Source organism: Melanotaenia boesemani, chromosome 5 (assembly GCF_017639745.1).
Source record: "Melanotaenia boesemani isolate fMelBoe1 chromosome 5, fMelBoe1.pri, whole genome shotgun sequence".
NCBI lineage: Eukaryota > Metazoa > Chordata > Actinopteri > Atheriniformes > Melanotaeniidae > Melanotaenia > Melanotaenia boesemani.
In genome coordinates this window covers 25,762,327-25,774,446 of record NC_055686.1, presented here as the reverse complement: position 1 = coordinate 25,774,446, position 12,120 = coordinate 25,762,327, and the positions used below count along the sequence as shown (strand labels likewise).

The 12,120-nt window shown below is 36.2% G+C and overlaps 1 protein-coding gene and 1 long non-coding RNA gene across 2 annotated transcripts in view; both read left to right on the top strand.

Moving 5' to 3' along the window:
* The first annotated feature begins 234 nt into the window (after positions 1–234).
* Positions 235–12,120, top strand: part of LOC121639282 (high affinity immunoglobulin gamma Fc receptor I-like) — a 31,450-nt gene continuing 19,564 nt past the window's right edge. The window contains exons 1-4 of the mRNA XM_041984442.1: positions 235–351; positions 462–737; positions 2,882–3,154; positions 3,497–3,760. Of these exons, the coding sequence (XP_041840376.1) occupies positions 321–351; positions 462–737; positions 2,882–3,154; positions 3,497–3,760 (844 nt within the window). The 5' untranslated portion in view covers positions 235–320. The remainder of the gene's footprint in view (positions 352–461; positions 738–2,881; positions 3,155–3,496; positions 3,761–12,120) is intronic.
* Positions 10,262–11,752, top strand: LOC121640071. Its single transcript, XR_006010325.1, has 4 exons — positions 10,262–10,289; positions 10,385–10,450; positions 10,567–10,617; positions 11,017–11,752. It is a non-coding gene; the product is annotated as an uncharacterized LOC121640071 (long non-coding RNA).

The window sequence follows — 12,120 nt, the reverse complement described above, 5'->3', positions numbered from 1 at the left end:
TGAGTCATGTAAACTGAAAATTTTTAATATTTTCTGTTTCATGTCTTTGCAAATTGTTTGTGTTTTTGGACGATACAACAGATAAACCCAGAGCAGAAGTGACAGCAGGAACAACAACCATATCAGTAGGAGGCAGCGTGACACTGAGCTGCTCTGTGGACAACTCTGCTGGATGGAAATACCAGTGGTTCAGACGAACCTCACACACTTCTGAATTTAACTTTAAAACAAATGATGAACAAAACAGAACCATCAGTGTGTCACAGGGAGGAATCTACAGGTGTAGAGGAGAGAGAGGAGATCCAGCCTTTTACTCTGATATGAGTCATAAAGCCAGTATTAATATAATCTGTGAGTTCTATTATTTCATATAAAAAAAAAATATTTTATATGAAAGTTACATGTAATATTTTCTGATGATATTTTTGTTTGTGTTTTTCTGTTCATATCTATGGAAACAGTTTCCAACCAGGTTGTTGTAACACGACAACCTGACTGGCCTCAGATTTTCAGTGGAGAGAAAATCACTCTGACATGTGAGATCCAGGGAGGAGAAAACACTGAGTGGATGTGTGTATGGAGACATCTTGGGTCAATTATACCGCAGATTTCCAGTAAACAGTTTACTTTCACTGTTTCTGAGCTCAGCAGTGGAGACTACCAGTGTCAGTGTAAACGCAGAGATGACTCATATTCTTCAACAAAGTGGAGTGAAGCCATCAGACTGTCAGTATCAGGTCAGTCATGTTTGCTGTGTGTTCTGTCCAGATTAACAAGCAAACTGTCACATAGAAAAGAAACAAAGGACCTCAATTTGTCACAAGACTGTCGATAATCTGCAGGGAAGGAGAGACTGGAGAGAGTTTAAGTAAAGCTGAGCACAGGTGAGGATAGGGAGCAATCAGGGAAGCCCAGGTGGAACAAATGTACCTGATTAAGGAAGCAATCACTAGAGACCTGGAAGAAACATGAACCATGACAATTAAATAAATACTACAATCCGTATGAGCAGCCAGCACTTCTGTCCAAACAGCAGTAAATCTTCTTTGTAGATGATCTCTCTGATTCCTGAAATAATGAATCATCAGGTGAATATGTAACCTTCTTCTTCAGCACAGCTTCATGCTGCAATATTAATTAGCATAAATCATATCAGCACCTCCTCAGTAGAAGTAAAATCACAAGAACTGTCTAATAACTTAACACACACGCAAAATTCTCCATTTTAAATCAGTTATTTTTACATTTTCTTTGTCCCACTAAATGCCATGAGTTAACGGCAAATTATCAGATTAAATGGTATCAAATATATTTCCAACACATCAAACAAACAGCAGTAAATGAGACAAAAGTTCTATGAAAACTCAATGAGCCGACACCAACAAAGCTACTGACGGCCACCTCAGATAAATATGAACTTTAGTGGCTGCAGCTGACTTGGACACGATTGTAGATACAAAGTTTACGTCTTCACTTTTTAACCCGCTGGTACCAGACGTCCTGTGGACGGGACATGACGATAAATATGTATTTTACTCAGTCTGTCTTCCAAGTAGCTTCACATGTTATACGCCACTGGAAAGCTGAGCGTCTTGAGATCTGAACGATGTAAACCTTTCCAGGCTACAATCATAACTCTAGATTCAGCTAACACTTGTTTCAGAGTAGTCGCAAACACAGTTTATCTATGAAGCCATGCTGTGCTCCAGTAGCAGATGATGCTGCAACAAAAACGCTCCTGTTTCACCAGCAAAGCTCCAGTAAAAGTCGTCCAGTAAAATAGTTGGTCCACAACAAGTTTTTATCTATAAAACCCTGTTTTAGGTAAAAATTGTTGAATTTATTTGACAAAGCTGAAACCAGTTAGGAAGCTGTTTTATTATTTTTACTTAAATGTGAATCTGATCTTTAAATGTTGTAAAGAGCTTTTTTTTATGTCCAACATTTTATAACTACATTTGTGTTTCAGCAGGTAAATTTGACATTTTTATAAATGTGTAGTTTTGTTATAACGGAGCTTAATGTCTCATTTGGGGTTTATTATTTCTATGTGGTGCTACTAGCTAAATATAAACCTTTATTTAACCAGATGAGTCAGTTTAGAATAAATTTTCATTTACAATGAAGACCTGCTGATAGGCAGCACATGGAAAATAAAAAAAAAGCAGATTACAAAAGACATGAATACACATCTAACAGAACATTATCAAACGAATTTAAAACAGATTGTAGGAAGATATAAAAATGGTCCAACTAGCTACAGATAAAAGTAAGTGTAACCATCCTGGACCGCTTCCATTAGCAAGTTTTTAAAAGATGACAGTGGTATAAAAGTCCTGAGCTTTAGTTTCTGCTGCAAGTGATTCCAGTCATCTGCAGCAGAAAAGTGAAAAGATGAATGACTGAAGGTAGTGCAGACTTTGTGGATGAGCAGCTTAATGAGGCGACTTGAGCCAAGAGGACGTCTGATGTTATGAATCTGAGTAATGAGTGAAGATGCAACTGTGTTTTTCTAATGATGGTTTTATAAATCAACAGATACCAATGTGTTTATCTAAGAGAGTGAAGAGAGGGCTAACTGACCAGGGAACACAAGCTGTAGTGGTGTGTTAAAGGAGGATCTGGTAATAAAGCAAATGGCAGCGTTATAAATGGTGTCCAGTTAATAGAGGAGTGTTTAGAGGCAGCTCTATAAACGACGTCACTGTAGTCTATGACGACTTGATAAATGTATAAATTGTGATGATTTTAGGCAAGGCAAATTTATTTGTATAGCACATTTCATGTACAAGACAATTCAAAGTAATTTTAGCAAATTTGTTTGTGAAATGAGTCACATTTTAATAATATGTTGGTTTTATTTCTGTTCTAAACTCACCAGCCAGTAAACCCAGAGCCAGACTGACAGCAGACAGTTCAATCCTACCAGCAGGGGGCAGTGTAACACTGACCTGCTCTGTGGACCACTCTGCTGACTGGAAGTTTAACTGGTTCAGAGATGGGTCAGTCTATCCTGCAGCTCAGCTCAGAAATAACAATGAACCAGGTGGAGTCATCAGAGTCTCACAGGGAGGTCTGTACCGCTGCAGAGGAGGAAGAGGAGAACCAGTTTTCTACACAGAAGACAGCCATGACGTCACCATCGAGGAAACTCGTGAGTTTTGATTATTGGCTCTAAAATACATAAAAAAATAATCTCCAATTGTTTTATCTGTTATTTTAACGTGTATAAAAGACGCTTTGTTTATATTCAGAAAAAGCCTTAATCTGTGAACCTTTTAATGAATGTACAATTAGTGTTTGTTTTTATTTTTTTTTTATCATGTTTTCTTTGTTTTCAAATCAAGAAATATTTGATTTAGTCTACAAACCACAGACTTCCAAAATAAATATGCAAATTAATATAAAGTTACTAAGTTGATAAGAAACATTCAAATCATATTTCTGTAGATTTTCTGTGTGTGTAAGTTTTCTAACTGCATGTTTGTATGAACAGTTTCCATGAAGCCCACAGTGGTCCTGCAGCCCAGCTGGACTCTGATATACAGAGGTGAGACAATCACTGCCAGATGTGAGATCCAGGAAGGTGGAGGAACTCAGTGGACGTATGAATGGAGACCAACCAGGTTAAATAGACCTCCATCATCCAGAGAACACAGGATCAGCAGAGTTACTGACAGTGGAGACTACAGCTGCCGGGGAAGAAGAGACGAGTTTTATTTAACACAGTGGAGTGATGTCGTCTCAGTAACTGTATCAGGTAAGTTGGACGTCTTTCATCCATTTTAACTCTGTTTTCATCTGATTCATCCGAACAAGAAGGAAACACTTCCAACAACGTTATCGTTGTTTTCCTCTTATTTAATATAATCTGGAGTTTGTGTCCTCAAACATTTCTGTTACATCTCTTACATGGTGACAGGTAGAATAATAATAATACATTATTATTAACTTCCAGAAGATGAAACCAAAGCCACTCTGACAGCAGACAGTTCAATCATACCAGCAGGGGGCAGTGTGACTCTGACCTGCTCTCTAACTTTCCCTCTAACTTTGGGGGGTGGAGGGGCTGCCTCTGGGCTCCTGTGACCCTGGACCATTCGCTCGGGTCGCTCTGGATGGCATAGTCCCTGGCGGGGCCGGCAGCTGCTGATCTTGGCCCACTGGGGCAACCAGACTATCATTCTGCTTTCTAGGATGCTGGACAGCACAGGTTAAAAAATTAAAAATAAAAAAAGAGAGATGATGGATGTATGGGGCAGGTTGCATTAAAATATTAACACAATTAATTAAATTAGTTACCACCGTTAACGTGTTAATTTTGACAGCCCTAATTTTTATTTAATTTACAGACTTTTAAGCAGATGGTTAATTACAGCAACAAGAAGCTGCTGCAGCTAATGGGGATCCAAATAAAACAATAAACAATAAACCCCGGTTACCACCTGTTTGAGCTCTTACCCTCGGGACGGCTCCACAGGTCACACAGAGCCCGGACTAGTAGACTAAAAGACACTTGACTTTTTTGAGGTGGGTCCTTCTGGACCAAACATACCTCTACATGTGGGCTGTTGCATGATAAAGTTTGGGAACACCTTTAAAGATTGACAGTCTCCTATCTGTGTAAGTTGAGTCAACTTTTTCATTTTCTGTTAGTAGAATCACATCAGGTGAAGCTGCTGTTGACCACTTCTTGTTTTTACTGTTGCAGCAAATATTGATTTTAACGTATTATATTTATGGTAAACTGGCATTTTAATTATTTACTGACAAAATGACACAATCATGTAGTTCCAGATTAACATGAAATCATATCATCATATGAATAATAGAGTCCTGCTGTGAACTTTGTATTGAGTCTTTTAATGAGAGCAGGAGAGAGAAAAGCTATGGACTGGTGGCTGATAGTTGTCTGTAAATGTCGGTCTTTATAGAATATTATAGAAGTTTAGTGATTACTCAGCCTGTGTGTGTGTGTGTGTGTGTGTGTGTGTGGGTGTGTGCGTGTGTGTGTGTGTGTGTACATGCAAGCATATGTGTGCAGTATATGAATTAGGGAGGCCTGTGTTTATTCTGAAGTCCATCCATACAGCCACCCGGCTGATCTCTTCCATTCTTCGTTTCCACGTCCCGCCATCATAACAGAGAAATGATGGATGTATGGGGCTTGTCATGTCATTCATGTGTTAATGGGTTAACAATTTTAATGCAGTTAATTACATAAATTAATTAACGCCTCTAACACATTATTTTTGACAGCCCTAATTATTAAATTTTGTTAAATCAGCTCCCTGTATATCTTACCTGATACCTAACAGTGTTTCTTTAAGACAAAGCTGGATCTCATAAGAACAATTAAATTTATTCTATTATTTTATTACTGTTATAATTTTAATCCTTGGTGGAGCTGAACCCAAAATCACACATCTTAATATCCAAATGAAGGAGAACAAACTTTTCTTTAACATTTGAGTAATTTCTTACAGATTTAAACATATTTGTTTTTGTTGTATGAGCAGAAAAACGTCTAAAATATAAAAAAAAATTTTCTCCTTGAACATTGAGATAAGCAAAGCTCCTTTATTTACATTTTGACTGAAAGGTTTATCTGAACAAATGTAGATGTTTTAAATACATATAGAAATTTTAAATATACAATTGATAACATTAGTAGAGAAATGTTATTCAGAGTTAAGAGTCAACAAGATCCAACATGTTTTCATTCAGATAAAATCTCTCTCCAGCAGATAAACCCCGGCCTGTCCTCTCTGTGTCTCCATCATGGCTGAGTCCTGGATCCTCAGTAACTCTGAGATGTGAGATTAAACCTCCGTCTGCAGGATGGAGGTTCTACTGGTATAAAGCTGTTCCTGATCTGTCACACCAGTATATCTCTTACAGTTATGATCTGCTGCCTGGTAGCACTGCTGGGACTGAACATGATTCCTACATCATTCATGGACAAACACACACAGCAGGATGTGTGTGTAGAGCTGGAAGAGTGGACCGTGTTTATTCCACTGATCACAGTAAACCCACATTTGTCTGGTCTGAAGGTCAGTTTGAATGTCTGTTTATTGCTTTCTGTCTCCATTAACCCTGACCTTGCCTACTGGTATCTGTGGTTCTGCACTTTTAAGGTTTTACAATCATTCGTTCATGCTTATTCCAAACATCTTATCCACTAACAGCATTTAATCCTTTCACTATGAAGAATTTATGAAAATATAAATTTACTTTCAATATTTTTTAAACATATTGCAGAGTATTTTTTCACAAAGTTTGACCTTTCATCATGTTTGTTTTTCAGATGTTCATCCAGCAGCGTCTCTCACAGTGAATCCTGACAGAGTTCAACACTTCACATCTGACTCTGTTTCACTGAACTGTGGAGGAAACTCTGCTGAGTGGAGAGTGATGAGCTTTACAGAAACACATCATCTGTCACTCTGCTCCTCCTGGGGGAGAATGACTGGATCCTCATGTAACATGAACATGAACCACAGTGGAGTTTACTGGTGTGAGTCTGGATCAGGAGAGTTCAGCAACACAGTCAACATCACTGTACAGAGTATGTTATGATGCTTTGTTTTCATTTTAAGTATCACTTATCATTAATGTCATTTCCATATAGAAATGGATTTTCAGTGTTTGTCTCGTGATTACATCCTATGATTTTGTGTTTATTATTGCTAGATTAATTCCTTCTGTGTTCAGCAGATTAAATATAAATCCATTCTTTAAATAAACTCTCTCTTCCACCACCACAAAGCAGCATTAAACTCTTGACTGTAGGTTTTACTTCATTCACTTCATCTCTTCACAAAACTATAGAACAATAAATTTTTCTTCTTCCTGATGAATTTCTCAGTATTTGTGACATCAAAATGTTCCTTAAGATGGTCATTATCACGTGTTTTAGTTAAAGAATGACTAAATGCCACAAAAGAAGTCATATCTGGAACTATGTAAAACTTGTTCATTGGGATCATTTGTACTGGAACAGAGCTGATCTGTTTACAGAAAACTGAGCTCAAAGTAGATTTTAGATTTTTATCAAGTTTTATCAACAATATATTGACAAGAATGATGTTTCCACCCAGTCTAGATCTAACAAGTCACACTCTGACTTCTAATCTCTGACTGAACTAAACATCACATCAACATCACAGCAAAAACTTCCACAGTAACAGTTTTCAGAGAAAAGTCTCTGAATGTGTCCTCCCCCCTCCATGACTCACTGGACAGGTTGAACAGCAGCTTCAGCAGCAGATTCCTCCAACCTCTCTGTCTGAAGGAACTATACAGGAGCTCATTCCTGCCTGCTGCTGTCAGGCTTTACAATACTCTGGGCATGAGTGTGTGTGTGTGTGTGTGTGTGTGTGTGTGTGTGTGTGTGTGTGTGTGTGTGTGTGTGTGTGTGAGTGTGTGAGTGAGTGAGTGTGTGTGTGTGTATTTTTAATTGCAATTCTTTTTATTTGCAAACATTGCTCGTACTTATGTATGAAAAGTGTTTTTTAAATGAAATTTGATTTGACTGAACTTAATATCCACTGACTTTTCTTTACAGATGATGATGATGGCGTCATCCTGGTGAGCCCCGTCCATCCTGTGACTGAGGGAGCTTCTGTCAGTCTGAGCTGCAGACTGAGAGAACAAAACACACTTTCCACTGTTTCTTTCTATCACAATGACAAACTTCTCCAACGTGATGGCAGAGAGGAGCTGAACATCTCTCCAGTGTCACAGTCAGACGAAGGTTTCTACAAGTGTCAACATGCAGGAAAGACGTCACAACAGAGCTGGATGTCAGTTACAGGTGAGCAGGATTAAATTATCATACATTTTACTTTGTAAATCATTTTTCTGCTCAAAGCAGGAGAAACAAAAAGTTTGTTGGTGAGTTTTTACTGTAGATCTGGATTTTTTTTCATTGTGTTCAAGCTTGAAATCACATTTATTTTTCTGGAAACACTGAGAGAATTATGTTCTAAACCCTTCATATAAATAACATTATTACTTTCTGTTGTGTTTCCAGCTGTGTCCAGACCTGAAAGCTCTTCATTTCCTGTGCTGTTGATGGTTGGATCAGTTATTGGAATCATATTATTGATTTTCCTGCTCTTGTTGTGTCTCTGCAAACGGTCCAAGGGTGAGACCTTAATTTTTTTATTGCAAGCAGTGTGAAATATAAATAAAACTCAAGAACATCAACATACTTGAAAGAAATCTATGGAAGTGTAGAGCTGCCACCCTAATAAAAAAACTGGGAACTTATTATATTATAATGTGATAAGTCGATATTATGACTCAATATTTAAAAAAAAAAGTATTTAATCTGATATTTTGACTGGCTGATATCTAAGTATCAACTCCAGAGTATCAATACATCCATCCCTGGTTAGATAGATAAAAGATAAACACTGTCAGACAGTTTATCTATAGATACAAATTATTAAACTACTGAACACAGAGACGCTAAACTCCAAAAAATGATACATTAAAAAAAAAACAAAACACAATTTTCACCCAACGATTGAAATATCAAAACGTTTAATACAGACATAAACCAGAAAAATATTTAACAAAGCCACTTTAATGAAAAAAACACCAAACAATAAAATCTGTAATAAAAAAAACTAAGCAGGTAAAATTGTAAACGATCCCCTTTAAATGAAATAATACATTATACATTATAATATTACATTTTGTACATTTGATATAAAATTACATTAATCAGAACAAGATCCAAACCAAGAGGAAATATAATCTTTCTTAAATCTTAATCTACCTCAGATGTTTAGAGAAACAGCAGATGTGCTTGAAACACCTTTAACATTAGCAGATCTCCATAAAGCCCTTTTCCACACGTCCAACAATAAATCACCTGGACCTGATGACTTTCCTGCTGAACTTTATAAACATTTCTGTCTCACTTTTGTTGTGAATTACTTGAAGCAGATGATGTGGAACAATAGTTTAGTGGTAAAAAGAGCTCTAGACAGCAGCTTGATGTAAAATACAAAAAGGTTTATTAAGAAAAGTGACATCTTAAACAGATCTGCAGCATCTGTGAGGTCTCTGGGCCAGTTGTAGAGAAATCCCCTGGACTATGGGTACCACTGGCCTTATATAGGTTCACAGACAAAGAACAGTCCTAAGCTAACATGTGGAACCCCTGAGACTTGTACATGAAATCATGTGATGCTGTACCCTACAGGGTTCATTGAGTTGACCAAGTTCATGTGGTACTGCCTACTCTAAAGGTTGTGGAGTTTGCTGGATCCACATGATACTTACAGAAACAAACCCTAATTCCTAAATGTGCTTAGTACATCTAAACATGATTATACTGCCTACATGATGCTAATAATTAGACACCACTCTTTCACCATTATTCATCAGACTTGTGTAAGAAATCAAGAGCACATTAAAAATACCACCCCATACGAACACAACACAACAGCAGCACATTGTCTTTGTGCTGCTGTTGTGTTGATGCAGAAAAAAAAGGTGAAAACTTTTATCACTTATTGAAAATGGTAGAAACTGATTTACTGAAAATGACTAACTATTCTAACATGGTTAAACAGATTAATTATACAAGAACTCATTTTCATCTCTTTTTTATTTTTTACAGATGCTTGTTGTAACAGGTTGGTACATGGCTCACATTCAATATAACAGCTGTTTACATGATATGATTCTTATTAAATGAACATTATTTATTTTTATTTCTCAGGTTGAATCAGATTCTGAACATCGACCGAGTCTCTGCTACACAACAGTCAGTCAACGAGAGTGAAACTCAGGTTTATTCCTCTCTCCTTCATGGTCAGTCCTACAAATAATGTCTCAGTTTGTAATTGTTACGTAGCTGGAGCTTCATAAATCAGGCAATACGGATGTTATTAAACTTTCACTTTAAAGTTAAAGTTAACACGAACGACAAACGCATCACATCTAGTTTAACTCAGAACAGTTTGTCCTTTTAGAAACAGTCACTTCCTGTTACTTTAAAATAAAGCACTTTAAAATAAAACACTGTCGTTGCTCTTAGAAACTAAACGATTCATATGCATGTCAGAGTTTTAACAGCTACTAATCATGAAATACAGGCAAATTCATACTCAGCGAACTAAACATATTAAACATCAATATTCATTTAGCATTTCACAACAGTAATAAAGTGGTAACTTGTCACAAATCTGATTTTCTTTATTTTCTCTGACATGCAGGTGATGCTGCTGTCTACAAATCAATCAGAGGTTGTGGAAACACTGGAAGTGGTACAGTATAAACCTGATTCATGTGGAGCTGTCAGAAGACCATATAATGTAGGGAAGCATGACTCGCCCTAAATGTATGTAAATATTTATTTTAGACGCACCAGCAGATGAATACAGCAACGTCACATCTCATCTTAACCTTAAAGGTCGTGATAAGAGCAGTAAGTACATAAAATATTTTACAAAATCATTTTTGTTTATGTTACTACAAATATCAGAGTCTAATTGAAAGATAAAGTGTGTGTTACTGAATACACTGAAACCATCATTGTTACAGGGAGACACGAGAGCTCTGACTACAATAATGTGCATCCTGAATCAGCAACAGGTACTAATGTAAACATGACAACTTCTGGATGAGTAGCAGTAAAATAACTGCATTTATATATTTATAATGAAGTTTCTTCATCATTTCTAGAAGTAACTATGGACCTCTTCAATCTTACTACGACTATTGAATTTTTAGATTTAGATATTTACATGAAATTTATCAAAGGAAAATGTAGTTTTATTTTAAAATAAAACATTTTCTTTATCTTTAACTTGGATGAGATATTTGATCAACTAGTTCATTTACTGTGAATGAATCAGCTTCTGATGTCACTTTGTTCCTCATCGTAGTTTAACAGTCATCACCTCATATTTACCATTTAACTTAAAAATCTCACCATTTGTCCATTTTCATTTTCTTTATTTCTTTAAAATGTTTTCTTTATCTGTGTTTTAGGTCCATGAAAAGAAGATTATTACCACCAAAAGAAGAGACTTGTGGACAACAAGCAGAAACAATATTCTTGTTTAAACGTGTTAGCAACTGTTCTAGACGTCCAAGCGTCCATCAGACAGTCATTTGTCCAGTTTTGTGTCACATTTCTTTAAAATATTACATGATCTGGATTTATTTGTTCTCATTTATGCTTTTTGTAACAAAAATGTAACAAAACTAAAACTATGTACAAAGCTTAACAGCCATGTCCATCTTATACCTCGTCTGCAACATAATACATAAAAGCAGATTAAAACAAAATTATGAAAAGATTTTTAATAATGTGACCATGGATTGAAGAAAAACAAATTGACCCTTGTTGTATTTTACAGGTTAAACATTAAATGACTGAAATATTTACTGTCAGTATTAAAATGGGTTTAATAGAGTTAACTGGCTTTGATAACATTTCAATGTGCTCAGCTGTGTAAGTATGTAGTACTCTGCTTATTTAATATGCAAGTGTACTATAACCAAGTCATATGTTGGATGTTATGTGGTGTTTTTCCTCCCTGTCAGAGGTTGGTGGTGTTATGTTGTGTGTGTGTGTGTTTCCCTGAATGTCTTTCAAGGATTGAACAATGATGGTGTACGCTTTAAAGTGTGATGAGCAAGATTGCTAAGAATGCTATTGTGCGGATATTATTTAGCCTTTTTTCTGGTTTTATTTCTTTTTAAAATTTTGTTGAGTGTCAATAAAGATGAGTGAAAAATAAATGGTTGAATATCTTTATTTAAATGTATCTTGTCTTGTTATCTTATACATGATGAAAACGGTGAGAGGAGGACGTTAGCATCAGCCTGGAGTCATTAAGAAAAAGAATTACACACAAAACATTATCTGCTTAATTTCCTGTGTTAACTTTCTAACATCAGGAACGACAAATGTTTTATAGCATCGATGAATATAAGACAACAAAAATATCTTCAACTCCACTTTGCAGAGGAACAGAGTGACAATATATTTCCTACAAGAATAAGTATGAAAATAGAAAAATGAAAATCCAGACCAAGTAAACTGCAATATTACAGGTAGAGAAGTACAAGTAGGAAACTTGGGCATCA